The 21,197-nt window shown below is 56.6% G+C and overlaps 3 protein-coding genes and 1 non-coding gene across 4 annotated transcripts; 2 read left to right on the top strand and 2 right to left on the bottom strand.

The window, feature by feature from the left end:
- Positions 1-1,874: 1,874 nt before the first annotated feature.
- B0I36DRAFT_133664 (uncharacterized protein) lies at positions 1,875-3,016 on the bottom strand. The gene is made up of 2 exons (XM_046148257.1): positions 2,626-3,016; positions 1,875-2,264 (listed from the first exon to the last, which is right to left on the bottom strand). Exons 1-2 carry the CDS (start codon positions 2,876-2,878, stop codon positions 1,918-1,920), a joined length of 600 nt encoding a protein of 199 aa, XP_046011837.1. The 5' UTR covers positions 2,879-3,016; the 3' UTR covers positions 1,875-1,917.
- Positions 2,021-2,092, top strand: B0I36DRAFT_t97. Its single transcript has one exon. It is a non-coding gene; the product is annotated as a tRNA-Met (tRNA).
- Positions 3,017-8,982: 5,966 nt separating the features above from the next.
- Positions 8,983-9,957, top strand: B0I36DRAFT_350403 (uncharacterized protein; the record flags this gene model as incomplete). The annotated part of the gene is made up of 2 exons (XM_046156884.1): positions 8,983-9,156; positions 9,724-9,957. The coding sequence occupies 2 exons, from the start codon at positions 8,983-8,985 to the stop codon at positions 9,955-9,957; spliced, it is 408 nt and encodes a 135-aa protein (XP_046011838.1).
- Positions 9,958-10,269: 312 nt separating this feature from the next.
- B0I36DRAFT_133685 (uncharacterized protein) lies at positions 10,270-12,723 on the bottom strand. Its single transcript, XM_046148258.1, has 2 exons — positions 12,099-12,723; positions 10,270-12,037 (listed from the first exon to the last, which is right to left on the bottom strand). The coding sequence occupies exons 1-2, from the start codon at positions 12,565-12,567 to the stop codon at positions 10,641-10,643; spliced, it is 1,866 nt and encodes a 621-aa protein (XP_046011839.1). The 5' UTR covers positions 12,568-12,723; the 3' UTR covers positions 10,270-10,640.
- Positions 12,724-21,197: the final 8,474 nt, after the last annotated feature.

Here is a 21,197-nt window from a genome sequence, read left to right on the forward strand (position 1 = left end):
CGACGACGATCTGAGCTCCGTACGCGTTTTAATCGAAGAATCGACTACCAGAGAGTCCTCTGCGAAGATCCAGACGCGTATCGCGCGTGGTTTGAGCTCGTACGAAATATAATCGCGAAATACGGGATCCACGATGACGATATCTACAACTTCGACGAAACGGGCTTCGCAATGGGTAAAATCTCCGCCGAAACTGTCGTTACAACCTCCGATCGACGCGGGAGGCCAAGAGCCGTACAACAAGGGAATCAGGAATGGGTTACAGTAATCCAGGGTATCGCGTCGTACGGCTATTCGATCCCGCCGTATATTATCTTCGCAGGGAAGGTCCACCTCGACTCCTGGACCGCGAATAGCCCTCTACCGGCCAACTGGGTAATCGCGCTTTCAGAGAACGGTTGGACGACGAACGAGAGAGGCCTAGAGTAGGTAAAACACTTCGATTTCCATATAAAGAGTCGTACGAAGGGCACCCACCGCCTCCTTATCCTCGACGGCCACGAGAGCCACCATTCCGTCGATTTCGAGCTCTACTACAAGGAACAGAATATTGTTACCCTCTATATGCCTGCTCATTCGTCGCATAAGCTCCAGCCTCTCAACGTTAGGTGCTTTGGACCTCTAAAACGGGCGTACGGTAAAGAAATCGAAGGTCTTATGCGGGCGCACGTAACCCACGTTTCAAAGGAGGACTTCCTCCCAGCCTTTTATAAGGCGTACGACGCTGCGATAACCAAGTCAAACATCCAGGCAGGCTTTAGAGCGACAGGCCTAGTACCGTACGACCCGGACTATATGATTTCGCAGCTAGATATAAAGCTTCGTACGCCGACACCACCAGGTTCTGCTGGACTACCACCCCCCTAGGTCTCAAAGACGCCGAATAACCCGATTAAGGCCGAATCGCAGAAGGAATATCTCCAAAATCGCATCGTACAACACCAGAATAGCTCACCGTCGTCTATAATCGTAAGCCTTAAGCAGCTTCATAAAGGGATGGCGATGATAGCACACGAGCAGGACCTTATGCGCCATAATATCGCCGAACTTCGAGATGCGAACGACCGCCTCAGCCGCCGTCGTCGTACGAAAAGAAAGCAGCTACAGAAAGGAGGGTCCCTTACGATTGACCAGGCAAAGGATTTGAAGGCTCAAATCGATACGACGGAGCAGTTAAGGGCAGAAACGAGTCAGAATAGTGGTCGTACGAGGAGGCCCGAAACGCGCGCGCGGCGATGTGGCGTCTGCGGCGAGCCCGGCCATCATGCTCGTACGTGTCAGAAAGTTGTATCTGCCTCTGAAGAAGAGGATTCTGAATAGTTTCAATTGATTTAAGGCGTTGTGGTTGAATTGTCTTATACATTGTCGTACGAGTACTTGAAAAGTGGCTCACTGACCCGTGTGGCTCACTCACCCGTGGATTACGTTAGACGGTTTCTACTGTGTTAGCTTGCAAGCCTGTGCAACTTCATTATGAGATTCAGGTTCATCCGGCCAACCACTTTGTACAACAAATACATACTGCCTCATCGACAGGAAGGGCATAACAACTTCGGCTTTTCGGTACCTGCAAAACCTCAAAGGGTTGCCAGGTAGCGTTCTTTACCAAGTCATTCTGCCTCTGCGCGTCTTTTGATCGACTCTCCAGGATTGACCATTCACAGAGCATTCACACCGCGTCAACAACCCTGCCGTCCTCGCATATGCTTGTGCAAGTAACCAGGTACCTGAAACGAATGACGACCATTGCTATCATTGTCGGATGCGGCTGTCCATTCTACCGCCAAAGTCTCCCAGTTCACCATCGGCGCAACACCGAAACCGGACGTAACAGACCAACAAATAGTCCACACCACCGACAAGTCCATCCAGTATCCACGTCTAATTTCCCAAAGTGGCCATCGAACAGAAAGTGAGTCACACTTCCCCACAAACACCACACACATTATTTTTGCAGCACGCACCTACACAAGCGACGATAAGCACCGTGCTATTCAACAGCCGCCGAAAACGGTTCAAAAGCAGTTTGGCGCAGGGGAAGCGCGCCGGGCTCATAACCCGGAGGTCCTCCGATCGAAACGGAGAACTGCTAAGATGTTTCTTTTTGGCGGCCCTGTTCCTGTTCTGACTCTCCTCGGTCTTCATCCCTAACGGTGCAGACTCGCCTATTTTTTTCCTTCTCGGCGCCCAGCTTGCTAAGAAAAACAGGCCCTTGTGGAGCCCGCCCCTGGTCCTGCTCTGATGGGCCTGGCTTGGCTCTGGACCTGGGCGAGGATGCTTATGTCAGCTCGTGCGTTCCAGCTGGCTGGTAACTTTTCGGCAACAGCTCAGATTGAGGGGTGCACCTCTCTTGCGTGTTCGTATTCTCCACCTGAACATGCTCTGGACCAGAGGCCTGGTTGGAAACCATGCCACATTGCGTATGAACCTAAGCCGTTTCATCTTTTGTGGCAGCGCCTTGCTCTGCGCCTCCAAGTCCCTTGGTGGCGCTTGGACTGGACCCTGCGAGTCCCAAGCTAAGACATTTTGGCTGATGGCTGGAACCAGAAGTGGGATTTGCCAGAGCCACCTAGACGCGCCCCGCGGGTTTGCCGCGGGCGGGGCAAGGTTCGGGACAAAGCTTACATGAGAAGATCGCAAGGTTCTGCGAAATGGGGAAGGCTACTTGCCGGAACGGCCCTTTGCTGCTCGCCCGCGCGCGCGTCCGCCTCTGCAGATCAAGCTGCGGCTCTCCGAATAGGCGCCGTGCATTAGGTCCATCGCGTCGAGAGTGCATCTCTGCAGACCAGATCTGTCTCGAATAAACTGGGAAGACAGGTCTCGCCCGCTCCCCCATCTCCGTGTTGCTCTTCCCCCCAGCATCACGACCATCATGCATGGTAAGGGAATGAAAATTTCAGCGGCGAGCTCAAGATGACAACCTACCAAACAATTTTTGGTAGTCCATCGGCAGCACCGCTGAGTTTGTGCCGTCGGCATGGACGATGAGCTTGCCATTGTCTGCCCAGCCGGGTGGGCCGATGAACGAACCTTCGGAAGGGTTCAGCCTGGGTCCCAGTCCTGGTGGAGCAGAGCAGTCGAAATGCTCTGAAAGGGTGGCAAGGGTTCTGGAAAAGCGCTAGGCTGTGCCTGGTGCTGCCACGGCGCTTGCACGTCAGTGTGATGGGCAAGCAGAGCCATTGCGGCATGGCGTTTGTCCGGTCCTGGGGTCAGGGTCCGGGTGTTTGCGAAAGCCGCTTAGGGGCAAAGCTGCTTTTTGTGCCACCGTCATTGGCTTGTGTGGGGATCTTTTGGATAGCCTCCAAGGATTAGGTTCGAAAGAGCGAGCGTTGGCCACTGCTGGGCCCGACGTTGTGGTCACGCTAGGGAAGCGAAAGCCGATGCTCTGGAAACAGCAGTCTTGTCGTCCTGACTCGGGCATAAGCCAAGTGCAGGCCATGACATGTGCGTGGCCCAAAGAGAATGGCATGACGCTGTGTCGCGTTCCACCCCTCTCCCTGGTGGCGCTCCTGGAATGGTTTTAGAACCTTCCGCCGGCAATTATCCAACGAAGTGGCTGACTACCGGTCGTCAGGGTCCTTCCTTTTCGCTTGATGGCGCGGAACACTGACTTGGCCTGACTGCGGAGGACGTGAGTCTCTCACTTCTCCAATAAGGAATTGGACAAAGGCTGCTGATACGCCTTGCCCATTGGAAGCTCCAGCTAGAATATTCTCTATCGTTGCTTTAGAACCTTGGCAAGCCCTGGGCGTTAGCTCCAAGACGTCGAGTCGGACGATTCTGTCCCTGGGACAAGTGGCAAGGTTCAGCCTGACTGACGTATCCAGCAGGCTGGGTCGTCCTCAGCGGCATGTGTGTGCCCTTTCTGGTGGATGCACACCTCTTGCAGAGGTAGGCTGGGCTGTCCTCCGCATCGTGCTATGAAGCAGTTGTCCAGGCAGTTTGGTCGACGTTGGCACATGAGCAGGTGTTGGATTCGCATGCTCCGCGTCTATTAAGCGCATACGCTGGAGGGTGGTGCAGCCGGTGCGCGGCTACCGGGCTACAGCTGCAGACAGTGACTCGCCTGCCCCGCGATCAGCAGTGTCGGGTCTGCCCGCCCGCCCGCGCCGGCCGCGCTGCCAGTGGTGCATGGTGCCTTGCAGCGCAGACGATTATGTTTTGCATGACTGTGGCGTGTGTGTGGTTCTCTAGTTCGCTGATCTTCCATTCCTGCTGGGTTTCCACGCGTGATCGATCGGGGATTCGCCTGTCCGAATCATCGAATTGCGCGAAGGGCGTTTGCCAGCCGCCACATCAACGGTAGGGGTTCCGCGGCTGAGGGTCTTCCGAGCGCCATTGTTCCGATCGAACCCCGAGGTCCAGTGGCAGCCTCTGGGGCGTCATCGTTGGCTCGTTAGGGGCTGGGGCCCGCCATAGCTGGCTGGCTGGGCTGTTTGGCGGCTCTGATGGCGAACGGGGCAGGCTGTCGTCGTGACATCGATCGATGGGTCATGAGGATGGAGCTGGCAATGGAGATGGGAAAGCTGGCGGGCCCACAGCGGAACAGAACGAGATGACTCGGGAGGGGACGAGGGGCGCCGCCAATGCGCCTCGACAGCCCTGCCTTTGTCGAGTTGGGCGTGAGGCTCGGTAGCAAGTGAGGGTGCAATCACGCAGAAACGGCGGCCGGCGCGCTACAGCCCAAGTGGCCGGACCAGTGCCTCACCACGCTTGACAGCGCCGGCCCAAGAGTTGCAAGAGCAATGTCTGAGCCCACACCCAGTGCAGGCCAGTGGCTCGCTACAGTGTTTCTGTGGTAAGAAGCACTGTATCGCCCTGCCGATCGGGGCAGGTGCCTTTTCCACACCTAGGTAGCTCCGTTCCTGCTGCGGCTGGCCCCGCCATCGACGCCAATGTCGAGGACTGCAGTTGGAGTCGACGACACCAGCTACATACATCAGCAAACCAGCGAGGCCACTGTTGTAGCGACACGCCCAGTCACAGCACCCAAGGCTTGTGGTGGTCCGTCGGTATGCACGCCTTCATCGCTGTGTGCTGAGCACCACGCCTCGAAGCCACATTAGCGCAATGCCAGCTGTTGACCATTCCCTTGTGCGAGCCCCGGTCTGCGAGCCGGATCGTCCGACGCCTTCCTACATGATCGACGCACCTAACACCTCCTAGCTCCCGAAGGCCTTCCATTTAGAGCTATCCGAAGAAATGGTGCGGTCTCTGCTGTTCTCGTACAAGCCGGCCACTCCCACACTTTGCACCGACACTGCTCAAGGAGCCCGAGCGTCCATGTTTGCCTGGATACATTCTCAACACTCCGCTGCCAACCATGGCACCACGTCAACTTCAGCAGCTGGGCCAAGGCTGTCACAAAATGGCTCCGAAGGTGGCTCCCCTCTGCCAGCAAAGCATCTCTAGAGCTAGTGGCTATCATCCACGCCGCACTGGTCGTCTTTGCGGAGTGGAAACACCCAACGTTTTCTCGGCACTCGTGGTAGGCGAGCGTTTGCCAGCCCCCTTGTTGGCAGAAAAGTCTACCTTCGCTACGCATTGCCCTCTGTGGCTGCTATCGCCTCGGAACAATGCTGCCACCTCTTCACCGTCAAGCTGACCCGACCATAAACGCTGGGATAGCATCAATTCTCCAACACACGAAGCCACGGCCAGAGTAACATGGATCGAGTGTTGTTCTGGGCCTGTCCATACGGTGGGTGGTGTTGAGCCTCACCACTTCCCAGAAGCTCCAAGACCTAAGGCGTTGCTCGCGTCTCTAAGCCCCTGCCAACACCCAACTATGGCCCACAAGCCAACGGAAGGGCCCCGCGCCATGCGTCCCCTACCTGGGTCGCGTCGTTTGCCAGTGAACTATGCAGCACAAGTCGCTCACGCAGTGCATGCAGGAGTGACATGCGATTGGCACTACAGCACAGGGGTCAGAATCAGTAATCTTGGTCTTACCTTTTCTGGCTCTGTGAGAGTCATCCAGCCTTGAAGCGTATGGCCTGGAACATCCTGCGCAGAAGAAACTTCGTTACCTAAAATCTCTCCGAGCTCTATCGACCACATATGCATGTCATTCACGAATACAGTCCATTGTTACCCGCAGATACGACATGGGCAGGTTCATCGATCCTGCAACGATACCAATGGCCAAGCAGCTGTCCTCAACACAGCGCCTGTTCCCGCTCTTTTGACCTCTTCAGACCAAGCGTAATGGGCTCGGCATCGGCAGGAACTAGCTGGTCTTTGCGGTTGGCCGACTCGCACACAATCTGCTTGTGGTTATTTTCAAGGTTGATATCTGCCACTCGACGACCCTGGCTCCACACACGTCCTCAGGAGCCCCCACACTCTAGGGCACAGGTTTTGGCTTTCCCACTATCCCAGCTCGCCGGGCATATTCCAAAAGAGGTGTAGAATCTGCGTCATGGCCATCACTGATTGGTGGTTTTGAGCCAAGTGCGATGGCTTGCATCCCCCTAGGACCCTTAGTTCATCCTCTCTGGGACTTTGCGCACCAGCACCGTATCCCAAAGTCTCCCACCTCTTTGCCCACCTCGCGCCGTTAGGCTGGATTCGGCTTCCATCCTGACCATTCTAAGCCTGGTTTCGGCTAAACCCCTGCTGGCCCCATTGCGCCCGTTGGCGATCTTCGGGCAGATCATCCGACCCTGCCTCCTGGCTGAATGGGTCAAGCCTTGTAGATAGAGGCCCTTTTGAAAGTCTTGATGCTGTCCCAAATGGGACCTGGACCACATACGCAGAGCTTTGCTTGCCGGGCCAGGCTCTTGGGTAACTGGACTGGTTTGGGCAAGGTGAAAATTGTCAGCCGCCTAAACGAGCTGAGCTACTGCATGGGCTCATGACACGCTGCACGTTGCAACTCAGTTGGTCGCTTGCAGAGCAGTGCCCAAAAACTCTAATCATATGAGTGCACGTCCTGCGATATGGGCAATCAGCAAGCGGCACAGTCTTCCGTTGAAGGGGTGTGGCATCCATATCTCGGTCTCACGGCCAACGCTCGCATGCTCGCGAGCATAACACCGGAGCCAGAAGCATCGTGGGCAAAAACGTGGCTGGGCAACAAATCACGTCCTGTACATCATGTTCGACCACGCTAGTGCGACAGCTTCCTTTGTCTTGGAAGCTAGGGAAAGCCACTGACATGATGCCGTCACCTGTGCAGGCCTGTGGCCTCTGTGACTGATCACGATAGATTCATGCACCTTGTATCACTTTCACGGCCACGGTCTGGCGATCGCGTGTCCACGTGTGCGCAGGACAATGGCAGCGTCGATCGTCTGCATGGCAGATGCAGCAGTATCATGCACGACATACACGACATGCACCGTAGTGGGGATAAGCGGCACTGGCTCCAAGCTCGAAGCAGCGTTGCCTGCGGAACCAGAAGCCGCCAGAAATGCAGGCAGAAAGGCAAACGAGATTGCCGCAGAGCGAAGAAGTTGGCAAAGCGGGCATTTGAGAAACCGCTGTCAACTCGTATTGGCTGGCTCGCAGTAGTGCAACTCAGCTCAGCTCAGCTCAGCTCATCCACGTTGACCGAAAACGCAAACTCCTCATGGTCCGATCGATGAGTTCAAGCACGGGGCATTTAGACTCAGGCTAACTGACACTCGTCGAATCCGACCTAGCTCTGTCCAAATGCTCTTCGCTGATCAACTGAGGGGGGAGTGAGACACTGTACCGTGGCCATGGACATGGATCTGCTGGCATTTGTGTCACCAGCCCAAACCTATCCATTGCAAGACACGAAAGCTTAAGCACGCAACCACCCTCTCCGAAAGTCCTAGTGTGTTATGCGGGCACTGGCCAGCCGGATCTCGTGAAGCTCAGGGACACCAGACCTGCATTGCATTGCATGGCATGGCATGGCATCGCTGAAATGTGTCACGACAAGAGTTGGTTACGATTTAGACAATGCCTCTCTCGGAATCAAAGCCTGACCGCACTACGGCGCAAATGGGATAGCTCTGAACACCCGGTTGGCCGATGAATCCCAATAGGCAGCAGCTGGTATCAAGCCGGAGGCAGCAACGGGATTCGTCGGGGTGCCTTTTCTGGCTTGCATGTCGTAGCCCGCCCCAAGGCATGTCGAAGCATCTGGCAAACAATAAATCGCTGAGCCAACAGCTACATGCGCTACTAGAAGATCATTCTATAACGGCTCCCATGAGTCAGTTTCGCTATGCACCAGTGACATTCGAGCTGGACAGCTCGGGTCACGGCGACAGAATTTGTCGTCTTGAGCCCACTGGCGGGTTGCAACGACCAGCTGTAAGAATGAGAAGTGACTGGCAACAACGGCGGCAGCGCTAGCGGCACCAACGCCCAACACCCGAGACACTCATGGAAAGTGGGCAGAGCTTTTCTTGCGCGCTATCCTGAGCCTGCCCGTCGACAAATAAGGGAGCTAGATTGGGCAGCCACTAACAGAAAGACCAGCCACCAACTGAAGGCGAGATCAAAGCAGAGCGACGAACACTGCAGACAGCCCAGCTGGCTTGGGATTAGCGATATGTACGTGAGCGGACGCCGCCGAAGGGGCGGGCCGCAAACTCACCGCTCTTGCGCAACAAGACCCCCCCCAACGAACTCGAAATAGGCGACGATTGCGTTGCAACTGCCATTGCTTGATAGGTTTTGTCAACGCCTGCTCATCTCCCGGGTCCCGAGTGACGTCTTTTATACCATGACCCACCACATTGGCAAGGCCGGCATGATCGCGCTCGTAGAAGCCGCGGGATTCCGAAACCGGCCAAACGGCGCGGGCGCCAACTCCGGAGCGAGAGATGGAGAAATAGCGGAAAGAGAGAGATAGCGCAACAGAGATGTCTCTCACAGAGAGCGATTTCGGCCGCCCAACGCGGCGCCACATCGAGACCAAGATCAGGAGAGGGGACGCCCTTCCCCCAAACAATGCGGTGATGCGACCTGGGCTGATACTCGCTTGGACGGAACACGCAAGTCATGCAGCCTTCGGCAGGGCCAGTCGGGCTGGCCCGCTTCCCCAGCATGTCTGGCCTCTTCTGGCGCCAGAGCCGTCCTCCACCGTCTTCCTTGCGTGCCGAGGCCGTTGTCGTCGTGTTGGGGTGGCTGGTTGTGGCGGCAGAGAACGGCCGCGGCACAGGCGAGGCGCGGCGGGTATGTACGGGCGGGATGCAATGGCTTTTGAGCGAAAGCGTAAAGACCCTGGCGATCGTGTGGTTTTCTCGCAGCACCGCACGACACACACATGCACACTCATGCACGCACTTACACAGACTTGCACACGCTTGCACACACTTGCACACAAGTACGCTTCCGGGTGCCAGAGTGGCTGCGCTGCACCGCATTGCCGGCCTTTGTCTTGTGGTGCTGGTGGCGCCCATGTCGCGCAGGCGGCGGTGCGTACCTGAAGGGTCCGTTTCCTGTGGCTGGCTTGCTAAGGCTGAGAGAAGGGGCCACCCCGTTAGAGATCTCGGGACCGCCCTACGCTTGCCTGCTGGCGCGGGAGCCAAGGCCAAGCCATGCTAACGACAACTTTCCTCCCCCCGCCTTCACCGTCACAGACGCACGACATCTAGAACTTGGACGTGAATTCGCTCGTGCATGAAATATCGATTCTGGGCACAGCCCGCTCCAAACTCTGTGCGCCATGCTTATCGTTGGCACGAGGCAGCCCACTCGTTATTGTGGTAGGTTAGTGCAAGGTACGCACACGCACCGTAGGATGGTATCCAACAAGCACAAGCAACCATCATCACCATGCAAGTAATCGTGGCTTTCCCGGAAACAGCTTGCGCTCTCATTGTGTTTTTGGCAAGGTTATCCAAAAAGGGTATCAACCAGCCGGACTCTTCCGGCCTAGACCGGGCGCCTCCCCAGCGGTGCGCCCGGCTCGCCATTCCCCCAAGAGGAGTCGTCCTCTACCTATCTCGGACTGCCAATGTAGCCAAGCCCTGAGCTAGCCCAACCTGCCAACCTCCCCTCCATCATCCTCTTCCCTTTTTTGGTGTTCGCTCTCAGTCCTGTTTGGCCTAGGCCGGTCCCGACGACCCTGCTCGGCCGACCTCCACGGAGACGCTTGACTTCCCAACCCACCCCCTCTCCCCGAAAAGAAACCCATTAATCCCATCTAAGCGAAGCTGTCGTCTCGTGGCTTGCCCCTGCTGCGCCGCCCCGGATGAGTGCCGATTTGCTCCTGCTCGTGTTCCCGTGGCATCTCTTTTGCACCAGAGGGCATCGCTACGCCCATGGCAAGTGAAGACGAAAATTCGCCCACCCCGTCCCGAAAAAAGGATGGTCGTGCTCTTTATATGTTATCATTACATTATGTACATCGTCCCTTTGCTGCCCTGCGGGTCGCTGCCGATAAAACATGAAGACGGTTGAATTTTTGCGTGACGATATAAAAAAAAAGGAAATGTGTCAATGGCTTTTGACGATAAAGACTGGTGCCGCCAACGTCTGCGAATGGCTGTCCCAAAGACGTAATACAGCACGCCAAGAAGTGGCATATCGATACAAATGACGAAAGAACCAACAAGAACTGTAGTGGGTATGGCGTCGAGGAAGAAAGAACAAACAGAGAAGAAAAAAAATCCAAGATCCAAAGGGAAAATGCGTGTGGCCGGTAACTCGGAGATTCAAGGTCCATGGCCGTGTGGTGTGTTGTAGTGATTCATGTCTTGCCAGTTCATGCCGTAGCCCTGGTCTGACATGGGGTGGTCCTCGACGAGTGTCGTCATGCTAGGCCAGTGCTCGAGCATATTTGACGCGAGCATCATGTTTGTGCCGTTGCTGTCAAACATGGGGAAGTCGAGGTCCATTGGCGATATCACAGGCAAAGCGCCCATAGGCACCGGGGCGGGCGGCAGGGCCTTGTCCAGCGATAGACGCGCAGTGTTGACGTTGTGGAAGGGTTGCCCGTGGTGGTGTGCCTCGATGGGTGACGACTGAGGGTCCATGTGGTGCTGGTGCTGCGGGGGCTGCAGGTACTGCTCGTAGGGGTTGCCCGAGTGTATCGGGGTCGGAAGGCCCATGTTTGACATGTGGCCTGTTGCAGGCATGTGCTCAGGCAGTATCGCAGGTCTCCGTGTCGATGATGGCGACCGCCGTATTGTCCGGCGCCCGCTCGACATGGAGGCCATGGAGGCAGACCGCCTTGGTGTAGGATGCTGTGTCTGCAGCGATGTAATGGGAACGAACTTGTGAGAGTTGTCTCCCGTGACTGGGCTTGCGTATGGAGATACGGGCTGGCTGAGGGGAAGGGGCTTCTGTCGGAGGACGACGTGGACAGTCGACCACGCGAGCTTTACGATCTTGTCTGCAGCCTCTCTCGAGCCATCATAAAACTCTAGGAAATCCTGGAGTTGTCCGGGGTTCTCGTTCTCCACAAACCCTTGTGCGCGGCCGGTCGACTCGGGGCTCCAGCTGAACATGGGCTGGTGGCCATTGAAGCGGTCCTGCTTCTTGGAAATGTGCTCCTTCCACGCCTCGTGGGCACCGTGCTGGTGGAGCAGACCGTAGATGACGTTTGAGTGAAGCCAGTCCTGCTTGGTGCTGCCGGCCTCGAAATGCGACGCTACGTGGTCGATGTGCTTCTCGAACTTGCCGTGCAGGGCGGCGCAAAATCCACAGCCCCAAGCCTTTCTCTTCTTCATGTGCTTGACCACCGTGTCGGCATGGGGGCACGTCTTGCACCCATGGGCCGACTTATGGTGCTGGTTGAACGTGTTGGGGCCCCAGAAGCTCTGGTTGCAGTTGGGGCAAGGATACTTGCGCCAGCGCTCATGGAACTCCTCCTCGTGGCGCTTCCAGTCGAACTTGCGCTTGAATGTCTTGTCGCAGGACGTGCACCAGAACTTGCTGTCGGGGGCAGAGCCGGTAGATGACACAGAGAGGGTGCTTCGGGCGGCTGACGCGGAGGAAAAGACACTCTCATGGCTGGAGTTGCTGGAGATGGACGATGATACTGATTTCTTATACTGGTGGCCCTGGATGCCATTGAACCCGCCGGGAACTCCGGGGGGTGGCAGAGTAGCTGAGGGTGCGGTTAGCGCTGGTGAGACATGAGCGGGAGCCATGTTTGGTCATTGGCATACCTGACAAAGGGTCGTGAGACGACTGTGGTGAAGCTTGTGAAGAAGAATCCTGCTCATAGTGCGCCATTTGCGGCGGGGTGTGGAGCATTGGAGGAGGCGGAGGAGGCTGTTGAGGCTGTGGAGGGACATCGAGGTTCTGCTGTGGCTGCTGTTGTTGTTGCTGCTGACCATCTGAGGAGAGCTGATGCTGAAGCTCGGGCGGAGAGTGCTGCTGCTGGGGCATCTGCTGGAAGTGTGGTGGTGATGGCTGCTGCTGCGGTTGAGGCTGCTGGTGTTGGAGCGGCGAGTGCGCAAGCATCTGGGCAGGTGCCTGCTCATCGAACATGGCAAGCAGAGCCTCGCGGCTGATGCCGGCACTGCGCAGAGCCTCGAGGTGCTCTCGGGCCTGGGCGAGCACCATTGAAGGATGATCCATGGCTGTGTTCTGGTATTGGTCTGTCGGGGTGTTGTTGTTGTTGCTGTTGTCCATGGCAGGCCAGGGCGGACCAGCGGCCGTGGTGGTTGTGGTGCCGAAGCGAGGCTGGTCAAGCGGTCTTGTGAGCAACGAGCAGGCTACGATGCGGGCACAGGCGTGATCATCAGCGTCGAGACAGAAAAAGTCTTGTCCTGGTTACCGGTCGCGACTGTGCTGGATGCTTGTGAGAGATGGGTGATAGCATGCGTCGAGGAGAGATTGGCGACAAGGACCACGGGTAGTCAAATACTTGATAGAGCAGGTGTTAAGAAGAGGAAAGAGGAAGTGATGGCGGCGGCGGTGGTGGTGGTGGTGTGGAAGACCAAATTAGAGAGCGTTGGCGTGGGAGGCTTTGTGGCTTTGGGCTGGCCTGCGCTGGGGGGTGTGTGCCAAAAACGAGGCGTTGTGGGAGCGAGCGAGAGGAAGAGGCCGGCAAGAGACGATGGTTCTTGGGCTGGGTGTGAGAATGAGAGAAGAGAAGGAGGAGGCGGGCGGGAGAAGCATCGATCAATCAATCAATCCCATGGCCAACGGGGAGGGGAGGAGGAGGAGGAACAGGAGGAGGAGGCCGCGGGAAACAGCGCTGGGGCGGCAAGCAGCTTGGCGGCCAGCAGCCTGGCCCGCGAGGAAGAAACAGACATGGGGCCTGGGGGACGTGGTGGAGGAGGCTACTCGAGGACGCCATGCACCCGCTGGGGTGCCCGAGCACGCACATGCAGCAGGAGCAGCAGCCGGGCCAGGGGGGTGCAAGTGCAAGTGGAGGCAAGCGTGCCGTACAGTGCCGTACCGTGCAGCACAGTGCCCCGTCCGCCCACACCCCCCGGCCCACTGCAAAACCGGCCTCGCCAGGGGTGCCGCCCAGCCCGTCGCACCACCCGCCCGCCCACGCCCTCCTTCTGGGTCGGCCCCGTCCAGCCCACTACAGCAGCAGCACCATCATCATCCCCATCGGCATCGCCATCATCGCCATTCAACGCCATCGTCTTTGCCGGCATCGTCTTTTGTCATGTCGCCCGCCCCGTCCGGCGCCGGCGCCAGCACTAAATCTGTCGCTCGCGATGACTTGCTTGACCATCCTCCACCGCCTCCACCTCCACCCAGCAAGCCGCGCAGTTGATGGCTTGTCGGATCTATCTTTTGCACTGCCTGCGCGTGAGAACCTCGATTCGTCTAGATTGCAACCCGTTCGCCCCGTGGCGCGCTCTCGTAACATCCACTGTTGCTCCAGCCGTGCCACAGGATATCGCCGACCAGGCCTAGCCTCGATCGTCCTTAGGCCCAACGATTAGTGCCAGGCCTTCGCGACCCGCCATCCATCACCATTTCTTCCGACTCCCGAGTAGGCATCGATGCTCACTGGCAGCGGCGGCTGCCGGCGCGCCGTGGGCAATTGAGAGATGCTCAGCTCGGGCAGCTGCAGGAACGAAACCACCACCATTGCTCGTGTCTAGCAGTCGGGGCAATCTTGCACAGCGTGGACCCCACCCTTCCGTCCTCGTCGTTGCCGTGCACAAGTGCCCTCTCTGCTTTGGCTTGGGTGTTTCCTCCGACCGTGGGGGACATGTCAGTCCACCATTCAATCCACCTTGTGGGTGACGCTGTCGGGAACGTGTCATGAGTCGATCGAAGGCATGGTAGAAGGCTTGCTAATCAATGACAAGAGCTATAACAGCGGGCTGTAACTTGCAGGGCCCTTGATTACTCGCAGGGCCAGCACCTGGGTCGCGCTGCCCGCACTGGGCCGTGCGATGGGTACCGAGGTTGCCAAGCATGTGAGTGCGTGGGAGCATGCTTGCGCTTTTCCAATGCACATAATTATTCCAAGACAGCAGAGCCACAGCAGCAGATGCAGTGCAGAACGGTGGAAGAGGAGGACAAAGGCACTTCAGCAACAATGACCTACCAAAAGACCCCGGAATTGAGAGCAGCGAAGAATTTCGGCCAGAGGGGGGTTTCCACAGGACCTGAAACAGAAACGAGGGCGCTGAATGGACGCCACACAACTCTGGCCGTTTCGAAACGGATCCTGGACGGAACTTGCACGAGTACCAAGGGCACTGTGATTGTGACGAGAGAGGCTGCATCGTGCAACGTTGAAACCTGGAACCTTGCACAAGAGGTCCCCCCGGCTGTCGCTTGGTTCCTTCAAAAAACAAGACTGCGACGACAAACTTCGCACCCTTGCAAGTCCTGGTGGCGGAGCCGCTGATCCCTTAACTACCTCCCTGGGTACGGGGTGCCGGCGCGAAACTTCACACACGCAAAGGGTTTCAAAAACATTACTCGCCAACAGCTGCATCACAGTGGAAATACTGGGCGCGGGATCAGTTGCACCTAATGACAATTTCAGACGGATGAACATGGGCAGGATACGAAGAGGCCGGCTTGCCACTGCCAGAATAGAATGGGTTCTCGTCGCTCCTTGCCCGGCCCCATCCATTCATTCCCCATGACCCAGGCACGCGGTGCTGTGCATCCTCGAGGCTTCCGGAGATTACCAGACAGCATTGCACGTGGGACCCGATTGCGGCCGTCCTCTCTGCACCACCAATCCCGTGATGAGGACACGATGGCTCCCGGTGAGGCCTCTGTGCTTGGGGCACAGTCAGCATTTACCCGTTTGTCGTGCCGCGACTTTGGCACGGGCCGATCGTGCAAATGTTTGCTCAAGTGATGTGCATAGCAGGGACATGGCCATGTCAGGATGATCGCATCCCTTGCAAACCGTTGTGGACACGATGCGAACTGATGCAAGCGTGTCGCTCCAGCGCGAACCTGCCAGAGCGCATGTTTCGACTCTGCTCCTCGCCGCGAACATAAACCTCGGCCGCACGGAGCTGCCAGTCTGTCGTGATTGGGGCGCACCAAGCTTGACACCTGTCGAGGGTCCTTTTGACAAGACACACGAAATCGGGCTAATTACTTTGGACGTAGTTAGTGCCGTCACATCATCAGTAATTTCTATGGGACACGATCGCGCACGCGACAGAACGTCCAAGCGCGATCTCAATGACAACATTGACAATGTCGACCTCATTTTCTCGGCAGCTTCCGCACAAAAGACCCGCACAAAACTATGTACACTACCCAAGTGCGCATCTGCTCGATTGGCAACTTTTGTAGACCTGGCCTCGCGCGCGACAGAGCCCGATAACGGCCGGCGCAAGTAAATTGCCGTTCCGTGCATCCCGGGAGCCGGCTTCCATTGACGCTGGCCATCAGGGTCTACTCCAGACAGGATCTGCAGACGAACAGCACGACGGCGGCCCCTTGACGAATTGGAGGGAGCGCAGTCGATCGTGTGGGCCGCGTCTTACTGGGTGCTCGATAAAGCATGCTTTGGAGCTGCAAAAGTTCAAGGATGATCCTGGCACAGGCTCAGGGGCAGTCTTGTTTCCCCCTCGCTGTGCGTCCCGATCCTGGACCTATATCAGAGCTAAAAGTGGACAGGGGCCCCCGGCATCCGGCTCCTCTCTGTCGACGTGACAATCGTCACCATCCCCGTTCGTGTGACCCTTTTCCTCGGCCGCTGGCGCATGAGGTTGTGAGATGGCAGTTCCCCCCCAAATTGCGTGCTCGATTCCGGCCCAGCCTGCCACGAGGGGGTTTTGATTGCTCGGAATGCTACCATGGAACGTTTTTTTACGCCAGGGAAGCCCCTATCATCCGTCCCCCCCTTCAAGGATCACAAGGTTTGGTACCTGCTTCCCAGGGCATGTTCGGGGTCCAGGGAGCTTGTCATTACGTTGCGTGGGTTTGGGTTCCGTGCCGGCGGTCAGCGAGGAAACGCAGGGTGCCGGTGCTGCAATCAGCAAGCAATCATCCGAGTTGAGCGCGCGCGCGACTCGAGGGCGTTCTTTTCTCGGGGACTTTGTCGACGGGCCGTGCTTCGTGTTGCTGTGGCGGCGGTGTGGCTGAGAATTCGCAACATGCCTTTGTCTGCCGTGCCTTTTGGCAGAGGCAGCAGTTCTGGCTGTGGCTCAAGCGTGTGGGATCGAGATCTCTAGGTGCTTCAGGTCCGCGTCATTCGTCATTGTGATATTGTGATGCGTAGAGCTGATCAGTATTTTTTCCCTCATCCGCACGTCTCGTTGCCCGTATGGCAGTCTGGCAGGTCAACTCTACGATACCCCGCGAGGACGCTTCATTTCTTTCTCTCTTTCTCTTTCTTTCTCACTCCGTCTGTGTGCCCTCTGGACGTTTTCAAGTCCCCTGCCACAGGACGTTCGTCCCTGTAACACTCGTCCGTGCACAACAGCGCAACGGCGAACTGACACAACGGGGGGGGGGGGGGGCCCGAACTCGGCCGATCATTCATGTTGCATTCAGAGGACCCCGCACGACCAAGCTGCCGTTGCAGTCTATAGCTCTAGTCCAAGGTCCGAAGTATGAGTCGCAGTGGTATGCGCAGTTGCATCGTACACCTGCATTCCCGCATCACGCGCGCGCCGGGCGGCCCATCGTGCAGCAGCATTGCAGCATCGCAACTCGCTCTGCCGCGCCCTGCCGCGCCCTGCCCCCCATCCCCCCGGCAATCAAGCAAGGTGTGCGTCCCTTGAAAGTCGTTCCTTGCACGTTACTTGACTCGCGACAAGTGGTGCCCTTGTGTGCTCGTGCGCTGAGGCAAGTGGGAAAGGGGAGATATATGGATAGGTCCGGCGGCAGTTGGGATTGCCCTCCCTTCCGTCCCGCACAGTCTGTTGCTTTCCTTCCTAAAATGAGATTTTTATCTGCAATCGTGACTTATCGGTGTCGTTCGCTCCATGCCTGGTGCGCGCACGCGCAAATGAGAGACCCCCCCCCCCCCCATATCGTTCACTGTGCACCTTAACATGTGCCGACAACAAGCCAGAGCCCTTTAAAAGATTCATCTTCGTGCGTTAGGTATCTCCTCAGAGCCGACGACCGTGCTCCAGTGAATGGTACTTCACACCGCTACACTAGCGCTCATAGAGGTAACCTATGCCGCACGGCACGTAAACACGCCTTCACGAAAACACCAATTGCATTGTACCTATGAAGGATCACTCGTAATATCCCAACTGCGGTGTGTGTAATTCAGGTGAGGGCTCGACGGACTTTCCAGTAGAACCCAACGTCACTGGCCGGAACCCCCCTGAAACTTCTCCATAATACACGTGCAGGAGTCTTGCCGCGCTCTTGGGCAAAGATTCTTGCCGTGATATGTGCTGGGGTAACCTACGGGCAATTCGTTGGAGAGTGACACGATCGAGCCACGCCTGACGGTAAGGCAAACATAAAACAGCCTAACCGACCGTTGGGGGAGGCTATGCAATCACACTCTTGATTAACCCCTTCTACACGGCACGGCAGAAAAACACGAGATGGGAAAGGGGGGGGTTCAATGTCTTGGAGAGAAAAAACGGTGTCACTGGCGCCCATTGTCCACATTTTTGTGTCATTTATTTTTTTCCCCATGCAATGTCTCACTGCTGTTTGTCTCAGGTTTCTGAGTCGCGCTGAGACTCTCACGCTGGTTCGCTGCTCTTAAAAAATTCCGGGCGGTGTTTGGCAAGGGGCGGGCGGATGGGGTGATCTCGGGTCTCTCTCGCGAGTTCCTGGCTCGGGCAATATTATAGGGTTATTTCCTGATCCCGCGTGAGCCGTTGAACCTAGCTCGCTCGTCGTGCCGTGATCATGGACAAGGTCGGGGACGCCCCCCCCCCTTCCTTGGGAGGGGACAGGGGCAAAGAAAGCGGCGGGGTTCGTTTCAACGTGCTTGCAGCCGCCTCGTCGGAAGGGTATTTTTTGTTGGAGACCGTTGAATGCAAGGACAGGCATGGATTCGCGCTGTCTGTTTCGCGGGGTGTTTCGAGGATTAAAGCAGCGACCTAACACGGTCTCCAAATATCCCCGGCCGGCTCTTCGAAGCCCCTCTGGTGGGGAAAAAGTCCCAGGGTAGGTGTCGGCAGAGTGCTGCTGAGCCCAACTGGTTGGTAGTTGAGATGGTTGTCTGTCGTTCAAGATTATTCTGGAACGAGGTTTCAGGAAACTGCCTGCTTGGAAGTGCTGGTCAAAGTCGCTGGGAGACAGAGTTCGGACGCGCAACTCGGCATCAGTGATACTGGATGTTGTTCCTGTTGAATCGTTGTGAGCGGCATGCGCGAGGGCGGAATGGTAGCGTTTCGAGTTTATTCGACAATTACGAGGCGGATCGACTGTGCCGTCAAGGAACAATACGCGGATTTTCAGCCTTTCGCAGCCCCGGATCCAAGAGCTCGCTCCTGGATTCTGGCGCAAATACTGGTAGACCGGTCTTCCATTAGAATGTGTGGGCAGGAAGCAAGACAATTGGGAGAGAACCAACGTAGGTCGTCTTTATGTTGGTTTTCGTGAAGTTGCTTTTTATGCTCCCGCATTCTGCCCTGTCGCCAAACAGTGACGCTGCGGAATTGACATCTGCATTATTTCTATTAACCGAGTCCTTCCAGACGTTCTTTGCTCTTCCAACTTGCGTCATCGCACATAATTCCGACGGACCCGGGAGGTAACAAGGGAGCACGTTGGCGTGAGCTGCCAAGCATGACAATGTAAGACCTTTCATGCCATTGTGCCATTATGCACTCCATTTATGGCTGCGTTGCATCTGAAGTGTGACGCATGCTTGCCCAACTTTATTAAGAACCTGTGGCCCTGGTTCTCTTTTCTTTTGCAAGAGACGATGTATCGCAGTGACTCAACCCGAGGCATCACGTTTCTGAAAGTCGTTTGCCGCCTCGGGAAACAGAAATGGCCGTGCGCGCGTCATGTCTTCTCTCAATCATCTCTTTCTGCGCGACTCTATTCTGTCTCAAGGCTTGCCTCTGAGCACCATTGACCTCGCACCATTGACCTCGCACCATTGACCTCGCACCGTTTCCATACCGTCTTCACTTGAATGCGGCCCGGCTCGCTGGCTCCTCTTTGCCGAAGTTCGGAGAAGTTTTGTCTTAGCTCAAATTGGGTTTGAGTTCTGGAATCATTCCACGCCTCAGGCACAGCGAGCGCTAAGGGTTTTTAGTCCCAAGACACCTCGCTACACAAGGAAGAGAGCTTCCAGGCGCCAAGGGGACGGTACAGCGAGCAGCAACACAAAAACGCCGTTGGGACTAACCCACCTGTCAGCCGTCAAAGCTACACAAGTTCCGGCCCGATGGGGCGGTCCAGCTCAGCTGAGGTCTTCCACCAGCCGCCATCGCCTCACACAGCACACGTGTACACTCATACGATGGCGCACACACATAAACACAAATATCGCGTAGCTTGCCGAGGAAGCTTGATGATTGATCCACGCACCGCGGACGGATTCCGGCACCAGCGTGCTGGGGTTTCCCATTCCGACAGAATTAACCTGCGGCTGTCGCAATGGGAGAGATCATGACAGACCCGAAAGGTCCGAGGCGGGGCGCCGCGGCGTACTTCCTGTCTTGGGTTGCGTAGCTCCGTGCCCAGGCTTGTTGGGGGGGTTTTTTCAGCTTTGCACTCAGCTCTCAGGGGTGTAAGCATGCCGCGCGCGCAGCTGTCCGGGGTGCAGGCGCTCACGCGTGTTCGCCAGCAAGGCATCCGGAATACATGCCGGCGTCATGCGCGCTAAAGACTGGTTGCGAGACAACTTGTGAGGGCCAAATCGGCTGATTCTTGGCAAGTGTGCGGTTTCGGGGAAGGGCTCCCGAGACGAGGAGGCGCGGGAGTGGGCATGGGAGTGAGCAGCTGTCATTTGCGCAAACCCGCCCAATGGTTGGACCAGAAGCGAAGGCGGGGGATGCTTCTGGGGATTCTCAGTGTTTGTGGCAATTAGTTATCGTTAGATAGTATTGCTGCTTCCTAGATATTCCTAGATGTTCGTCTGCAAGTGGCACTTGGCAGGAGTTTGCCAGAACTCAGCTTGACTGCACGACTGTGTTCGTCGACTTGAGCACGGCTGTCGGGTATCACGCCAAGCTTTACTGTCACGAGTTGGACACCGGTCGCTGCTCAACAAGTCCACCTGGTGTCGTCCGACGTGGCAGTGTCCAACCAGCTCTGTTGAATACAGGGTTCCTTCTTAGATCTGTCATGTCGCGAACGCTATCTTTATTGATAATGTCCCAGACGGTAGCAGGCCAGCTGCTCAAGGGAACAATCAATTGAATGCTGCAGCGTCTGTGCTAAGTGGGCAAAGAGCAGAAATACGGCGGGCTCGAGTAGCTCCATAGTATGCTCGCTGAACAGGTAGAGGCACTACCGACCTGCCTCGTCATGCTTTGTTCTTTGGAAAGTTGTAGCAACTTGCGATACAGCGCCGGTACCAAGAATTGCTCCCCGCGTTCGCTGTCCATTGAGCTCTGCGCCGACTGCGAGCCGCTTTTCTCAAGCAAATTGGCATCGAAGAACACGCGTTCGACGGACTCGCACAAACAGAACTCTGTTTCAGCATGCCAGTAGGTTCCCCTGTTATGTAAGTCTTCGGCTTCTCGATCGGGCCCCGGAGATACATGACAGGACGCTAGGTCAACAGAACGAAAAGATGGCGCGACCCAGCTTCACAAGCAGCATGTACGGTACAATACCTTGAGACGATTCGAGCGGGTTTCTGCATCGACGCCGAGCTAAATCATCGATGCGCTATGGATCTGTGCACCTTGATCTTTCTTGTACAGAACACA

Source organism: Microdochium trichocladiopsis (genome assembly GCF_020744255.1).
Source record: "Microdochium trichocladiopsis strain MPI-CAGE-CH-0230 chromosome Unknown B0I36scaffold_6, whole genome shotgun sequence".
In the NCBI taxonomy this organism is placed as follows: domain Eukaryota; kingdom Fungi; phylum Ascomycota; class Sordariomycetes; order Xylariales; family Microdochiaceae; genus Microdochium; species Microdochium trichocladiopsis.

What these genes read in the sequence shown, in the direction of transcription:
- B0I36DRAFT_133664 (XM_046148257.1), bottom strand. Translation starts at nt 2,878, where the DNA reads ATGCATGATGGTCGTGATGCTGGGGGGAAGAGCAACACGGAGATGGGG. An exon ending in GAACCTTGCGATCTTCTCAT is followed by an intron (nt 2,265 to 2,625) that starts GTAAGCTTTGTC and finishes ATCCTCGCCCAG; the next exon opens with GTCCAGAGCCAAGCCAGGCC.
- B0I36DRAFT_133685 (XM_046148258.1), bottom strand. Translation starts at nt 12,567, where the DNA reads ATGGACAACAGCAACAACAACAACACCCCGACAGACCAATACCAGAAC. An exon ending in GTCTCACGACCCTTTGTCAG is followed by an intron (nt 12,038 to 12,098) that starts GTATGCCAATGA and finishes CCGCACCCTCAG; the next exon opens with CTACTCTGCCACCCCCCGGA.